General features: G+C 39.0%; 1 protein-coding gene across 1 annotated transcript in view; it reads left to right on the top strand.

Moving 5' to 3' along the window:
• LOC128663870 (asialoglycoprotein receptor 1) overlaps window positions 1–9,134 on the top strand; it is a 123,689-nt gene extending 114,555 nt beyond the window's left edge. Inside the window, exons 8-10 of the mRNA XM_053718430.1 lie at window positions 6,698–6,849; window positions 6,957–7,063; window positions 7,373–9,134. Of these exons, the coding sequence (XP_053574405.1) occupies window positions 6,698–6,849; window positions 6,957–7,063; window positions 7,373–7,529 (416 nt within the window). The 3' untranslated portion in view covers window positions 7,530–9,134. The remainder of the gene's footprint in view (window positions 1–6,697; window positions 6,850–6,956; window positions 7,064–7,372) is intronic.
• Window positions 9,135–17,858: the final 8,724 nt, after the last annotated feature.

Below are 17,858 nucleotides of genomic sequence, written 5' to 3'. Positions count from 1 at the left end.
GGTTGTCTCGGGCTTGGGCAAGGATCAGTTTAGATAAACTCAGAGTCAGTCTAAAAAAATTAGAACTTGGCGGCACTATTCACCGTCTAACCAAGAAATTACCAATGCACCCAATGGGGCCGTGGGAGGTATTTGGTGAGAACACAATTCTAGAGTCTAACGACTCTTATACTATAAATCTACTACGGGCACTCCTTCTCCGCAGCCTAATCCACCGGTATACAAGATTCAGTATATCAGCCGCCTAAAAGAGACAGCGCCCAAAGATTAATTAACCTATAGGATACAAATTTTCATTACTAAAACAAAGAGCTTTAAACATAACATTACATCAACAGTGACATCAACAGTGAACAACACAGATTAACATAACAGTACTCAAAGATCTTATCATTACAACTTTTACTTGCAGATTGGGTTAGCTTTGGTTACAAAATAAGGTAAGGACCTCCTAACCTATGCAAGCTCACCTAGTGGTTGTCATTTAAGTCGGAAATAAATCTTATAGCTGGACTATGTACCCCTCCTCTATCTTTATACTCTACAGTTTTGTATGTCCGTGGATGGAATCACCAGCTATTTCTCAGGTGTGTACTTATCTCATTTCCCACTAAAGGCTGTGATTAAGGATTTAAGGGTGGTGAGGGCTTAGTCTATAGTTATCAATGTGAGGGCCCAAGTATCACTCTTTACAGTATACTTTATGTAGCTTAGGGGTAAGCCTTCTACCTGTTGATCAAAGAGTAGCAAAGTCCATCATGGACAAGAGAACTATAAGTACATTCCCAGGGGTCTTGGAGACTCCCAACTCATTCTAGGGGGGGTGTCTTACAACTATGCCTCTGGTGTTCGTTAACCTTACTACAGTTTCTGATAGTCTGGTGGTGTGGATCGGAGATTACCCCTGCCTATTTTATTGTGTGATTTCACAAATATCGAGTAACATTGACAGGGTCCATTAGACTAACGACCTGAGAAAGAAACGGGTTAATACTAGTAACATGTTTATAGCATGGGATGTAAGGGAGATAACCAAATCTACCCTACTACGAAAATCTTATAACCTGTGACAAAATAAACCACCATTATACAAGCAATAAACAGAGCAATATTATCTAACATAAAGACCAGATCCTTTCAACTTTTACTTGTAAATTAGGTTACTTTCGGGTACAGAGAGTAGTAAGATCTCCTATCATATAAGCAGACTCATCAGGTCGTTATCATGTAAGGCACTCATACAAATATTGGGTAAACACTGATAAGTTCAGATACTCCAGTAACCCGGAAAAGCAAAGGGTTAATACAGGTAACAAGTCCAGTCATGGAGTATACTAGAGATAAACAGAATGATTACTCTCTCAAAGGACTTATAACCAGGGATAGGGGTACTACTTTCACTTCTTCTCTCACTGCCGATGTAGAATCAAGTTCAACATATGAAAGATTCTGAGTACACAGGTCAAGCTGTTTTATCCGGGGTACAGTCTCTGGGAAGTGTTGGGGTATCCCCCGAGCTACTTCGTAGGGGGGCCTCTGGGGGAGAGGGGCCCATTCTGGTGCAGTAGCCTGGAGTTGAGATGTGGAAGGGTCTGTCTCCGTTGGTTTAAATGGAAGTCTCTGGAGGTCCCATTTTTTGAGGAGATCCATTCCCTCATTAATGGAGGCTACTGTATGTATGGAACCATTTCTGTTCACAATCAGTTTAGTTGGGTAGCCCCATCTGTACTTGACATTGTGTTGCCTGAGGATCTGTGTGAAGGGGCCAAAAGATCTGCGTTTCTGCAGAGTAAATTGAGAGAGGTCAGGGAAGACCTGGATAGATTTAAATTTCTCCGGCATTGAAGGTTTGTTTGCCAGTTCTCTAAGGATCTTTTCCTTGTGGGTAAAATAATGAATTCTGGCTAAAACATCCCTGGGTTTGTCCGCAGAAATATTTTGTGGTCTTGGGGTACGATGAACTCTATCTATGAGGAAGCTTGGTGTGTCTAGATCTGCCAAGAACAAGAAACAAAATTCTTTGATGAAATTTTCCAAATTCTGGATCTGTCCTCCAGGTCAGAGAGCTTGAGTTCCAGATCAGAAATTTGTATGGCCAGATTTTGGGAGTATGCCAGTAGATTTTCATGGTCCACAGAAAGATCTTCCTGCTTTTGCTCCAAAGCATCCGTTCTTTCCCCTATAATAGCCATATCTCTCCTTAATTCCGCAGCTGACCCTTTTATGGCTTTAGTGAGGGTATCTTGCAGTGAATTCATACGCTTTGATAGAGTGTCCACAATAGTGGATGCCATATTGTCAAGGGGCGGGGTATGTGATAGGTGTGATTGAGAAATGAATTCATTATCCTGACCATCTAGGGATTGGGTGTCTTCTGGGGAGGAGCTCCTCTCTTCCCTAGGGGTAGCTTTGAAATGGTCGACTACTGTTCTTCGGAGCTGAGAAGTCTGCTTCAGCTTTTTCCTCTGAGACTGAGACATGGTAAAGACTGTACCTTCCTAGCCAGAGACAACAACGTGACCCTGTAGTGTAGCTCTTTGTTAGAATGATATCAATTCAAATATGTATCCATCAAATTCTCACCTCCCACTAGCCCCTCAGCACATTCCTAGGCCAATGCACAACACATCTTGCTTAGTAAAGTGGTGAGTGATGAATTCCGTTGTAGACCTCTCTCCCAGGGGCATTTGTCATCTAATGACGATGTGGGGACGGGAAAGAGGGATATGACCCTCTGAGAAAGACTCAGAGGGAAATGGCAGGAGAGAGGTACTACTATACTGAAACTTGATAGACAGGAGCCTATATCAGGTGGGTGCAGAGGGATCCCCGTGCTTGGGGCAGCAGGAATCCGATGCAACAGAAAGAGTCAAAAGATACAAACTTCTGTATGTCAGTGAATGTGGTATTATGAACTCTTCACCTGGGCATTAATTGGCTGTCCACTCAGGCTTTTGTAGTGACAGTGGATGAGCGACTGAGATATTTCTAAAGGCCTTTACAGTAATTTTGGCCTGTAATGCAGGCCTAATTGGAATCTACACAACTCGCTCCTGCCTGGGCCTAGCTATATCACTATAAGGCCTCTGTCGGAGTGGGACCAGCTGGGCTGAAATAGTGTGCAAGGTCACCGCAGTCTATATAGGTAAAGGTCTTACTGGCTAGGGTAGTTATGAGTGCTCTTCTAAATGGCGAATATGTTTAGAGCTGGTAAATATCTCACGTGGTCTGTGGAATTGACTGTATGCTACAACAAACGGCACCTTTTCGTGCCCTTACAGGCTCAAGTGTGGGTATATGTGACTCTGCATATCTGAAGGCCTTCGGCCTGCTTACCCAGGGAGCCTCCGGTTCAGATCACGGCAATCGGCAGATCACCAGGTTTGCAGTTTGGAGATTCCTCTCAATCCGGTAAGTGCGGCTGCTCTCTCCGCTTTGCAAAGGCCGTGTTCCTCATCCGGAGCGGAGCCCCGACCCTCCGGATCAACACGCCTGCTCTTCCTAGACTCCGATCTCCGCTGCTTTATAGGGCGGTCCGCGTGGTTCAGCTGCCTGTCTCCGGTGCTGCTCCGTTAGGACAGCGGGTGATGTACTGGAATCAGAATGCTGGTCACTAAGTAGGATTCTCTGTTTGGCACTCCAGTCGTCGGAGCGGAGCCCCGACCCTCCGGCGACCGTCACAAGTGCTTGTCTCTGAGCTCTTGATTTTCTTTATCCCCTGTCAGCGTTTCCCCGTCCAAAGGGCAAAATAAGCTGTCTATTTGATCTGGGGTATATATCAGTACCACTTGTGGGGAAGAATCTGGTAGTTAAATCAACTTTTTTTAAAACTTTCTAATAGAACTGGAACAGAGCTCTCATGAGCTGCGTCTATCCAGCTTGGCAGTTAGCTCCGCCCCCCCCCTTAACATTTTATTACTTAAAGGGACATGAAACCCAAAAAAATTCTTTCATGATTCAGATAGAGAATACAATTTTAAACAACTTTCTAATTTACTTCTATTATCTAATCTGTTTCATTCTCTTGGTATCATTTGCTGAAGGAGCAGCAATGCACTACTGGTTTCTAACTGAACACATGGGTGAGCCAATCACAATCAATATATATATATATGCAGCCACCAATCAACAGCTAGAACCTAGGTTCTCTGCTGCCCCTGAGCTTGCCTAGATAAACCTTACAGCAAAGGATAACAACAGAAGGAAGCAAATTAAATAATAGAAGTAAATCGGAAAGTTGTTTAAAATTGTATTCTCCATCTGAATCATGAAAGAAAAGTTTTGGGTTTCACGTCCCTTTAACTACACTGCACCGGGAGTGTAATTTTTTTCTGCTGGCTGTGTTTACTTAGGCTATTCAATAACTTAGACTCCAGTATAGAAACTTTTACTATATGTGGGGATACCACAGGTTAAATCAGTTGTTTAAAATGCCAAAATAGGGGTAAAGAGCTACCAATTTAATACACTCCAGCAGGTAAAACGGATCATTGGGAACAATTTAAAAGGAAGAACATTTTTGGGTAAACTGTCCCTTTAAAGGGACAGTCTAGTATAAATTAAACTTTCATTTTTCAGATAGGACTTTTAATTTTAATCAACTTTCCAATTTACTTTTATAATCAAATTAGCTTTTTTCTCTTGGTATTCTTAGTTTAAACTAAACATAGGTAGGCTCATATGCTGATTTCTAAGCCTTTGAAGGCTGCCTCTTATCACAGGCTTTGTAAATCTCTTTTCAACACAAAGAGACAGAAAGTACACATGGGCTATATAGATAACCCCCTGTGCCTGAACACAGTGTTATTTAAAATTTAGCACAAAACAATGCTAAATGTAAGACAATAGGAGGCATGGCATAACAACACAATACATACAGTATGTGTGTGTTTGTGTGTGTATATATATATATATATATATATATATATATATATATATATATATATATATATATATATATATGCTGTATTAGGCTACAATGTGTGATTTTTTTTAAATTTTGGGATGGTGCTGTGCCACAGGATTTTTTAATGTAAAAAAGTGTGCCACGGCAAAAAAAAGGTTAAAAATCACTGAGTTAGTGAGATAAAGCTGCCAGTCACAGTACATCAGTTTAATCAGACCCTATGTTATCCCATGTACATGATTCACTAAAGCTCCCTTGTTTTTGCACTGTGCAGTGAGTGAGTGGGCTGTACAGTGTAATAAAGGGTCTGAAGGAGCTGGAGAGGCTGGGGGGCACCAGTGATTATCGCTCCGTGTACCGGTGGTGCACCTTCCTGCCCTGAGTCACTGTCCTTGTGCGCTTTATACGCAGGTGGTTTATTAGAGCACCGTGCCCAATGTGTACTGTGTTTGGCATGTACAGTTACTTGTGTGCACCAGCACTGAGGAAAATAAAATGTACTCCCCGCTGAACACAGATGCGCAAGTCCGTGTTCACACTTGCGATGGAGCATGCGCCCTGCACAGAGGGGAGAACAACCGAGTTGCCGCATGTATAGAAATGATTGCAATGGGTACAGTCAACACAAAACACAAACAGAGATATAAAAAAATTATTTACAAACAACAAAAGTAATATTTAATGATTGCTCAGCAGTAAAATATTTAATTTAAAATGTATTGTCATTTTGGGTAAACTGTCCCCTTAATGTTTTCCCAATGACTTATTACAGTAGTGGACTATACAATGTATGAGAAACTGCTACTTTAGGTTTATATTTTATACAAAATAGCAGTTTTTGCTGATTGAAGCCTCAATCCATTGTTCTCAAGAGCATGTCCATATAAATGGGCTGAACCTGCAGGAATAGCAGACTTCCTAATCTTATCTTTCTCTCAATACAATAATGCCTCCTTATATTATCTATCTGAATTAATACAATGACCAATACTTAGAGAGAGCAATTGAAAATTAAAATTGTATTACCTTTATCTTCCACCCCTTACAGGGAAATTGACTGCTAATTGTTGCCTCTTAATTACATATTAAATTATTTATATTTTTAGTATAGGTGGTGGCATTCTACAGGCTAAAGAAGCTATTTTAAATGACAAAGTAACCATAAATTAACTATTTGTAAACAATGTAATACCTTCCAGCATATGAAACAGATCAGTGGGAAAACATTAAAGCAGACACAAATTACCATATTACATCCCTTTAGGGTGGATTATCATGGATATGAAAAGCATTCTTGGCAATAGCAATTGGCACACTAGGTGGCTTAAATGTGAATATTATTGTGTATATACTAATGTATATTTATATTTAGCTATTAGACGAACATTTGAAAATAATTTATGTCTGTTTATTTAAATAACTGTTTAATCAATTATTATTATTAATTAACTAAACTGAATAAGTGCTTAACGACCTTAAGGGAAGAGAACAGTGCACGGCTACCCAATCTCTTTGGTGAACTGTACATGTGCAAATAACAGTCATGATCAAATCCTACATATGTGTATTAGTTTGTGATTGGTTAGGAAGGATCCTTTTGTTTTTGGGGAGATCAGTGCAGGGTTAAAACACTCTTAACTGAGTAATGGAAAGTAAAGCAAACACAGGTGGATAGAAGTATAGGAGGGACTATACTTTCTAAACCTGTATACTTCACATATAAATACAGTCCTATATCAGCAGAATACTATACTATTTCTACATACTGTATATCCCCTTTTCCTTCCTTAGGCTCTGCAGCACCAGAATGTCCAGAAGACTGGAAACAATATTCTTTGAGTTGTTATTACCTCTCCAAAGATACAAAATCATGGCCAAGTGCCAAGAAATTTTGTGAGTCCAAAAGTTCTCATCTGGTCACTATCAATACCAGAGAAGAACAGGTATGGAAGTGTGGGAAAATGAACAATGTTTCTGAATGATTCATATGAAAGTTGTACATATGTAAGAGTATAAAAACAGTTACTGGGCACCCTCTTATGTGTTACAGAACTATTTACAAGGTTTAAAGCCTGGTGAGTTTGTCTGGATCGGTCTTACTGATGTGGATGGACACTGGAAATGGGTAGATGGCACCAACTATGAGACTGCCTTAAAGTAAGTCCAATATACCACACCTGTCTGCCAAGAGACATCATTTAACATGTTCAGCCATGCTACTGGTTTTTAATTTGTAATACACTGTTTAACCAAATGACCATACACAACCCTGTAACCATTTCTACACAACCAGTGAGGTCATCACCAAACCACAGCCATCATTTATATTTAAAATCAACAATTTTTTAATCTAAAGATTTGTAAGTCCATCTATACAGCTATGTATGTTAATTGTATTTCAAGTTATCTTACGGACTGGAATAATGTAAACACGTTTATGGATTATTCTCTCACTTTCAAATGCAGGTACTGGAAAGAGGGACAACCAGATGAGTACTTCGGCCACGGCCTGGGCGGAGGTGAAGACTGTGCTCATTTACTCCATAATGGTGAATGGAATGATGAACACTGCTCCCGTCCGTATTTTTACATATGTGAGAACAATATTCTCTCAAAGCCATGAGTGTAGTGTACAGAAGAGCGCCAAGAGGGGCACATATAATTATGGAGTGTGACACACTGCTAACTTTAGACAGACCCAATTTCGTGGATATAGTTCTGTCTTCAAAAGTATAAAACGTATTGAGAATCATGCGCTAACCCTGCAGATTAAAGCCCATTCAGCTTGATTTTCTGATTAACTCACAGCCCTGGAAGAAACAATGACCATACAAGAAGCTTGCCCATCAAGATGAAGCTAATCCTACCCCTAGCATCTCATGCCTTTAATGGGATGGCTTACTCAAAAAAATGATCCCCTTTAATTTGTCCCCAATGATCCATTTTATCTGCTGGAGTGTATTAAATTGTTTGCAAGTATTTCCTTTACCCTTATATATGAACTTTTGAAATAGTTGATTTAGCCTGTGGTTTCCCCACCTATTCTGCATGTTTCTGGTCTTAGGTCCAAGCTATAGATAGGCTGTGTAAACAGAGCCAGAAGAAGAAATTTTAGGTATAGAAGAGATAGGGTAATAACATGTTGATTTTCCATTGTTCTCTCCAAGCATTGGTCTTTGGTTTACGGACAGATATAAGATAAAGAAGCATGTATATGTACACAATGTGATAATGTAATGAGATCTGATTATACCTACAAGCTCAACTCATTTTATTAGGCTGTGGCCTCAAGACACAAAACCAGCTAATCAAATACACAAATAATCCCTTAAAAAGGAAATTGCTATACATTATATACTCTGCAGCTTCTAAAAAAAGTAATTGGAAACACATTAAAGGGATACTAAACCCAATTTTTTTATTTCATGATTCAGATAGAGCTTGTAATTTTAAGCAACTTTCTAATTTACTCCTATTATCAAATTTTCTTCATTCTCTTGCTATCTTTATTTGAAAAAGAAGGCATTTAAGATAAGGAGCCAGCCAATTTTTGGTTCAGACCCTGGACAGCACTTTTTAAATGGTGGATGCATTTAGCCACCAATCAGCAAGCACAACCCAGGTTATGAATAAAAAATGGGCCGGATTCTAAACTTACATTCTTGCTTTTCAAATAAAGATAGCAAGAGAATGAAGAAAAATTGATAATAGGAGTTGCTTAAAATTACATGCTCTATCTGAAATAAGGGAAAAACTATTTTACAGTATACTGTCCCTTTAAGGATCTCTCTCATAGCTAAATGAACATTACTAATCTTTTGCTTTTGTGTAAAAAAAATACTTTACATGCTAAACATATTCTGTAATCTATTTTTTTTCTTCAAAATGCTGCAATTTCCCTAAACTATCTATTTTATATACAGTATTTTTTAACACATAAGTTATAGAATTCATGTTATGGCCTGTCCAGGGAGTGTTTGACAAGCACAATTTTACATAAAAGCGCAAGATATTATGGAATTGGAGTAGGTAAGAGATTCATTTATTCACTATCATGTAAAGTTATCTGCTTATGATTGCTGAGAGTTATCCATGTCTTTTGCTATTGATCTTGTGTATCACCTAACTGTAATTTCAGGTATACTGTGGTGTTGCCATATCAGCAATGCTCTGAACTGTAATATACTGAATCACTACCATAACTGTGTACAATAAAAATGCTTTAGATTTCCAATGCTTGTCTCTTCTCTTCTAGTATAACAAGACATATTATATGACGTAGCATTTTACATTTATAATGAAATGTTGTAGTTGTAATGACCACACACAATCATTTTCTCCCAATATCTTTATCCAAGATACCTTCTTTCCTGCCACTCATCAGGGTACGGGTCAGGGTAATTGTTTAGTGCATATAAAATTGGCTTCTACCATGGGCTAGATTATTAGTGTGGCGCAAATGTTTTTTCGCTAGCGCAATCATGATTACACATACCATAGCGATTGCATTTGAGCATAAGTATCAAGACATTTGGACTTCAGAAAGTGAAATTCTTCTAGTGATAAAGTGTGGTTGCATTTTTGTTGCCACTGAGCTAGGGATGGGGTCTTGTCTGACTTTCAATTTCTGCCAATGAGAATTTTAAGGATATTACTTAGCATGTTAAATAATTTTCTCTGTGGCATCGTGACATTTTTGGGACTTTATTAAAAAAGCCAGAGACATGGGTCCAAAGGAATGGGGATCTCTAGTATCTCGCTCGCTTTGAGTGAGACCTCAGAACAGATAGATATCAAAGTGGGACACCATATGTGGGCCATATGTCCATCAGATGCGCCGCATCTGCAACACTGAGCAGTGTTGAGGTTATATATTTTTTGCATTGTGCCAGCGTGAGATAACACCTCTGTAGAATTTTTAGATTTATTTCTAATAAGATGTATAGTGAATCTGTGTAGGAGATGTCTATATCTAGTTCTATATTCCATCTATATAGTATGGGATGTGGCCGGGCGAGATTGTTGCAGTAAGATGTACAACAGGGAAAGAACATGTCTGGTGGGGGAGGACTTTTGACAGAGAGATTCAAAATTCTTTAGTGTTCTGAGCATATTCCTATTCTGAGGATGGATCATTATGTAATAATTACATTGTCTATAGAAGAAAAACAGTCTACCAATTCAGTTGCCGAGGCAAACTTTTGGTCATTCCCTAAGTGGTAAATAATTAGAGATCTGTTTGGTGGGTCCAGTGGTTTTTTTAGTCAGAGTCAGACCAGGGATGAATTCTAAGTTATATATGAGGGGAGTCAGGGGTGATATTTTGGAGGAGATATGTGGGTAGTCCACTAGAATTTTTTCCCAGACGAAAAAGGTTTCTCTTACTGTTTGTGAAGATTCTTTGAGGATTTTATCTCTATATTTAGGGGTCCAGCAAAGTGTACCCAAATGGGGGATCTGAGCAATCTCTTGCTATTGTTGGACCCACGCTTCATTATGAAAGTTAAAAAAAAAAAGCAGTATATGATACGTTGGAGATAAATCGCTTGACTGTATTTGTATAAGTCTGGGACTCCCAGTCTGCCTTCGCTTAATGGAAGATGCATAATTTTCTTATTAATTAGTTGTATACCAAATAATTAGTTTCATGCCAAATTAAGTCAAATATTTTTTGTTGTAAAGAGGTAATGAAGGTGTTTGAGAAGGGAATAGGAAGAGTTTGAAAAATGTATAAAATCCTTGGGAGAATGTTGATTTTAAGAATGTTAATTATACTTCACCAAGAAATCTGTTTTCTCAACCAAGAAGATATGCCTGAAAATATTGTGGAGAGGAGTGGTTTGTAATTAGAGTCAAACAAGTCCTCCACTTTGGGGGTTAGGTATACACCTAATTATTTGAGGGTTCTTGACTGCCACCTGAATGGACAGATTTGTCTAACTTGTTGTTCTTCATTATGTGGGAGGTTAATATTTAGAATTTTGGATTTATCTTTATTCATTAGGAAATTGGATGCTTGTCCAAATTCTTCAAGTTGTAGTAGTATGTAAGGAACAGAAATTAATGGTTTGGTTATACAAAATAGTACATCATCTGCATATAGCATTATTTGTGGTGGGAGTTGGTAATCTTGAGTCTTAATATGTCAGGGTGGTTACGGATTTTGTAAGGCAAGGACTTCAATGGCGCAAGCGAATAGTAATGGGGATAATGGTCATCCCTGCCTGGTACAGTTTGAAATACGGAATGATGCCAACAAAAACTCATTCACCTGTACCTGGGCCATTGGGGAGGAGTACATTGCAAAAATGTTGTTTGCAAAGTCACATCCTAGATTCATTCTATGAAGCATATTTTTCAGAAATGCCAACTGACGCGGTCGAACGCTTTCTCTGCATCCATTTAGAGCAACAATAGTGGAATGTGATGGTTAGGGGCATATTCAATTAGTTGAATCTTGTTAAGTGAGCTATATAGAAGGGATCTTTGTTGTTTAAGAAAGTGAGAGTGGATTCTCATCAATTCTCCTCTTATAATTCCCTTATGGGCTTCCCATATTGTGCCAAAGTTTGACACGGAAACCAAATTATGAGAGAATTAGTTTAGTGATTGGTCACTATAACGTGGGTGGTTCAGGAGTTTCTTTAAGAGTCTCCATATATATGAAGTGGGAGGTGTACAGAGCAGGAAACCCCAGAGTGGTCTGTCCAAGTTTCTGGCAATATAGAAGTCTGGGCCACTAATGAAAGGTAGGTGACATCCATAAGGAGGTAATCTATGCGGGAGAAATGTGGGTGGGAGAAAAATGTGTATTCTCTGAAGTCGGGTTGAAGAATCCTCCATACATCATATACGGCTAAATCTCTTAAGCTTCGTTTAACTCTTTCTATGACTTTGTGAGGGGTAAAGGAGGTACGATTGGAATTGGCCAAATGAGGGGTCCAGGGATATATTAAGCTTTCTGCCCAAAATTAAGAGACCGTTTGCTACTTCTAGAATCTTTAAAGCAAGGGTTGTGAAGAATTTATCTTGATTTGTGTTAGGTGCATAAGCACAAACTAGTGTGATGATTGTGTTAAGCTGTGGGAGCATGCCTGTCACTGTCTCAGTAGGGCCCAGGCCATGATTTGTTGGCTGTTTCTTGTATGGAGACAAGGTAGATGTCTCTTTAGCCCAGCAATAGGTATTAAGTGTAGGGGATAACTGAGAGTCTTACCAGGGTGGATGAAGGTAGTTAAGTCTGGTATGCCATCATTGGGTCTCTGTGGAGGCTGGGTACGTTTCCATGTAGGTGTCAAGATGAAGGAGGTGTGGTTAGAATTGTCAAAATGGGGGTCCAGGGAGATATTAAGATCTCTGCCCAAAATTAGAAAGCCTTTTGATACTTTTAGAATTTTTTCAGTGAGGGTTGTGAAGAATTTATATTGATTTGTGTTAGGTGCATAAGCACAAACTAGTGTGACATCTGTGTTAAGCTGTGGGAGCATGCATGTCACTGTCTCAGTAGGATCCAGGCCAGGATTTGTTGACTGCTTCTTGTATGGAGACAAGGTAGGTGTCTCTTTAGCCCAGCAATAGGTATTAAGTATAGGGGATTCCTGAGAGTCCTACCAGGGTGAATGAAGGCAGTGCAGTCCGGTATGCCAGCATCAGGTCTCTGTCGAGGTCGGGTACAACCCATGTAGCTGTCAAGATGGTAGAGGGCTCACTTCTGTGGGAGTGAAGCCGACTGTGATGGTGCTGTTCCATGCGATCGAATGTCTCAGATGGTTACATCCAAGTCTCGGATGTTAGGGCAAAAGGATAGCATGATTGATGTCTGGCGCTGCAGCCACCTAGTTCAGAACGGTCTGTTAGATGTCCCAGAGCTTTGTGACTACTTGGCCTTTGCCTGCTTGGCCAAGCTCCACCCCCAGGTGAAGCAAGTTTTTATGAATTTTGAACATGATCTCATTTTTACATAAACCCCTTGGTTGACATAAAAAGAGTCTAAATCTAACCGAATTAGCAAATCTCAGACACTAATATGCTCTATAGAATCCCCACTAAAAGGCTTTGTATATTTATTATTTCTCTTGCCTAATTTCTGTACCAAGGACGTGCCAGGCATGTCCTATAAAAACCAGTCGTTAAGAACCAAGGATCACTTACAGGCGCATTCAGGGTATTGCAGCGATGCCTTGATATTAAGGCATCGTGCAATACCCTCTGATAAGCAACCGATGCAGAGAGTGCCGATCGTTGGTGGCGTGGGTGGAATAGGAGGGAGGCGGGTGGGCGGCCCATCGCTGGAGGGGGCGGGAGAAGGGTGGGAGGAGGTGTGAGAGGTTCGGGAGCAGGCGGGAGCGGGTGTGACTGCTATGCTATGGCAATAGTTTAGTGAGTGGGATTTAAGTGTTAGGAAAGGGATCTGGGAGGGGAGTGGGGGAGGGTATTGAGGGAGGGCAGCTACACTACAGAAAAAATGTTTTTTTTTTGGTTTGTTTTTAAAAAAAAGCCTAATTTGTAGCAAACTGGGTACTGGCAGACAGCTGCCAGTACCTAAGATGGAGGCAAATAGGTAAAAGGGGAGTGTTAGCTGTTTTGAGGGAATCAGGGAGATTGGGGGCTAAGGGGGGATCCTACACTGCAGAAAATATATTTAAAAAAAAACTTTCTGCCAGTACTTAAGATGGGTGTGACAATTGTAGGGTGGGGTAGGGAAGAGAGCGTTTTGAAAGGGATTAGGGAGGGATCAAGGGGTGGTATGTGTCAGATGGGAGAGTAATCTATACACTAAAGCTAAAATTAACCCTTCAAGCTTCCTAATTAACCCCTTCACTGCTGGGCATAATACAAGTGTGGTGCGCAGCTGCATTTAGCGGCCTCCTAATTACCAAAAAGTAATGCCAAAGCCATATATGTCTGCTATTTCTGAAGAAAGGGGATCACAGAAAAGCATTTACAACCATTTGTGCCATGATTGCACAAGCTGTTTGTAAATAATTTCAGTGAGAAACCTAAAGTTTGTGAAAAAGTTAAGGATTTTCTTTATTTGATCGCATTTGGCGGTGAAATGGTGGCATGAAATATACCAAAATGGGCCTAGATCAATACAGTATATACACATGTGAAGGGTTATTCAGGGATTCCTGACAGATATCAGTGTTACAATATAACTTTTGCTAATTTTGAAAAAAAAAAATGGTTTGGAAATAGCAAAGTGCTACTTGTACGTATTGACCTATAACTTGCAAAAAAAGCAAAGAACATGTAAACATTGGGTATTTCAAAACTCAGGACAAAATCTAGAAACTATTTAGCATGGGTGTTTTTTGGTGGTTGTAGATGATTAAGAGATTTTAGGGGGGAAAAGTTAGAAAAAGTGTGTTTTTTCCATTTTTTTAATCATATTTTATCATTTTGTTATAGTAAATTATATGACATGATAAAAATAATGGTATCTTTAGAAAATCCATTTAATGGCGAGACAAACAGTATATAATATGTGTGGGTACAGTAAATGAGTAAGTCAGAAGTCCCCTGACATTTGGTCACAGAGAACAGTGGTTAGGTGCTGCTGTTTTTTAGTGACCTTCATTCAGCCTGCTGTTAAGTGTGCTAAAATAGAACCCCTGTGAGAATTCTGCTTTTACTAAATATTAGCAGTGTATGCTTGAAAAGTGTGCTAAAATAGAGCCCTTGTAAGAATTCTGCTGTCACTGGATATTTTCACAGTGGTTCCATTAAACTCACATACTATATAGCCCTTGTTTTGAATACAGATCCCTGCAATGTCCTTCTTAAAGTGATGGTAAATCAGTGTGTTTAAGGAAATGCTAGGATTTACATTCACTAAAAATAAAGTTCAGTTTAAAAAAGGGTTCAAAGGGGGCGGAGCCTATAGTTGAAGCGGCTTGAGGTGTCTTGGGAGAGCTCCTGGGCCTGTTTTGACTTTTGGGGTTAATTTTTGAAATATTTGTCCCATCTGATAATATTTTTGAGCTGACCTATTAGGGGAGTCTGGGGGTTCATTTCATGCGCGCACGTCTGCCTATGTTCTTTGTTTAAGACACACATTCCTGAGCTGTATGGCACGATAGCTGATTTTGGGAAGAAATTTGCATGCTGTGTCTGGGCTGCCGCACGGTGCCCCACCCGGACCCTGGGTTATACAGCAGTGTATAGAGCTGCTTCATAAGTTTTCTTGGTACAACACAAAAACCAAGGGTATTTGCGCAATGGAGTATTATAGCTTTTCAACAATATTGATTCAGAGACCAAATCAAACAATTAATTCAATAGTAAAAACTAAGTTAAAGTGAAGGTCAATTTCGATGAATTAGTGCCCGGTTTTTAATAATCCTATTAAAAACAAGGGCACTTTAATTAATCAAAATTGACATTTTACTTGTTTTCTTCAAAAACTTACCTTTTAATCCTGGCAGCCTCTGCAGTGCTTCCTCCACCAGTCGCAAGCCCTCTTTGCGGGTCTAAAATGACAAATCCGGCTCCCTCCAATCACAGCGTTGCCTCAGGCCATGATCCCCCCGGGCGGAAAGCCGTGATTGGAGGAAGCCGGATTCCTTATTTCTGACGTAAGAAGAGGCTTCCGACGGCCAGGGGAATCACTGGATCGGCTCTCAGGATTAAAAGGTAAGTTTTAGAAGAAAACAAGTAAAATGTCAATTTTGATGAATTAAAGTGCCCTTGTTTTTAATAGGATTAATAAAAACCGGGCACTAATTCATCGAAATTGACCTTCACTTTAAAGAGCGCTGGTCTATAAGGAAAATATATAAATAATAATGTCCTTGGAAGACCTACTCAAACAATACAAAACTGATCTGATGGTAAACTGATATAGTAAGTGCAGTATCACACATACATTTATTAAAAGGTTATTTTAAAAAACAATCCTAAGACATATACCTAAAAAAATACATGCAAGATACATATTTGCACAAAACGATGTTCACACTTAAAACAAGTGTAAAATAAGTGTAAAGTAATAAAGTCCAAAACAAGTAAGTCAATTTGATCTCAATAGCTGATGCTTGCTTGGAAAATTATACTAGGAGTGACGATTGTAGAAACAATAAGAAAAACCCTTTTACAGGTGACAATATTGTTTGAAATATGGTGTCTTTATTTACTTACACTAACTTGCAGTTTTCAGTTTTAGGTACAGATGCCCCTCTTTGGCAATACAGACAGTTTCTGGGTATTTTCACACAGTTGTTATTGCATGCGTCCTAATGGATAATATGGCCCTAGGGTAGAGTCCGCAGATTCCTCCGGCGTTGCGCCGCTGCAAAAAGTTCCCGAGCTGGCCCTGCTGTTACAGGTGCTTCTGAGAGTCAAAGTTAATTGAGCAACGCGTTTCAGGGGGCACTCCTCCTTTCTCAAGCTCAATTCTTCTTTCTCCTGGTGCTTCTATATATACCCCAGGATCCTTATGATGTTATATTCACATGATACACACTTTCAATATTTCTAACACTAGCAACGAGTAATCAATATTATAAATGACAATCATAAAATATATTAAAAATGTGCAGTATTAAAAAGCATGACAAGTTGAACTAAAAATATACAGTACAGACTACTAATTATGAATTACAAAGTAACGTATCTGCTTAATAACAACCTGAAATTTCTGGGTTCATAAAACCTACAAAACTAGTGTGCTAATAGAGGAATAATGTTATCTAGAAAATACATATAATATTCACTTACTAAAACATTGTTGGGCATTATGATGACTCCAAATTTTTTACATACATATATTGGTTTTAGAAACCAAACTGTTACATCTATTCTAGATCTATATTCTATATTCTATATATTCATAAAATAACCTAATTAATTTGATATTCTATGTAGGATATTGAAATTCACCATATATTATTTTGTAATGCACTGATACACTCCAAAAGGAAAGATTATAGTGAGTACTAGAAAATAATTATTACACATATATTAAACTCTACCTAAAGAGTCCAGTAGATGGCAGTATAGTGCAATGCATATCATATTTATAAGTAAAAAAATTCACCAAAGTGGCTCTCTCTACTTGTGGGTAAGGGTCTACATAGCTATACAATGTATCTTTGAATAGTTGTAACTAAGATAGATACAATATATGTCAACCCATAAATTAGAATTATTATTATTATTATTTTTACATTGATACACATATTAGTCTTCTCTAAGGAAACTACCTAGAACAAAATCTATATCAATCGAAAGGGAGACAAACTATTAATTTCAAAGATCCATTTTACTTCTAAACGTAAAAGTGCCTTGTGCTTATTTCCCTATCTCCATATATTGTTTAGTTTTAGTAAGTGAATATTATATACATTTTCTAGATAACCATTATTCCTCTATTAGTACACTAGATTTGTAGGTTTTATGAACCCAGAAATGTCAGGTTTTTATTAAGCACATACGTAACTCTGTAATTCATAATTAGTAGCCTGTACTGTATATTTTTGAGTTCAACTTGTCATGCTTTTAAATACTGCACATTTTTAAATACATTTTATGATTGCCATTTATAATATTGATTACTCGTTGCTAGTGTTAGAAATATTGAAAGTGTGTATCATGTGACTATAACATAATAAGGATCCTCAGGTATATATAGAAGCACCGGGAGAAAGAAAAATTGAGCATGAGAAAGGAGGAGTGCCCCCTGAAACGCGTTGCTCAATTAACTTTGACTCTAAGAGGCCCATTTATCAAGCTCCGAATGGGTCTAAAGATCGCTGCTCCATAACCCTGTCCGCCTGCTCTGAGCAAGCGGACAGAGATCGCCACAATTCAACCCGATCGAGTACGATCGGGTTGATTGACACCCCCTGCTGGCGGCGAATCTGCAGGGGGCGGCGTTGCACCAGCAGCTCACAAGAGCTGCTGGTGCAATGCTGAATACATAAAGCGTATTGCTCTCCGCATTCAGCGAGGT

The sequence above is a fragment of the Bombina bombina genome, chromosome 6 (genome assembly GCF_027579735.1).
Source record: "Bombina bombina isolate aBomBom1 chromosome 6, aBomBom1.pri, whole genome shotgun sequence".
Lineage (NCBI taxonomy): Eukaryota > Metazoa > Chordata > Amphibia > Anura > Bombinatoridae > Bombina > Bombina bombina.
Note: the sequence above shows the minus strand (reverse complement) of the source record. Positions and strands in the feature narration are given on the sequence as shown.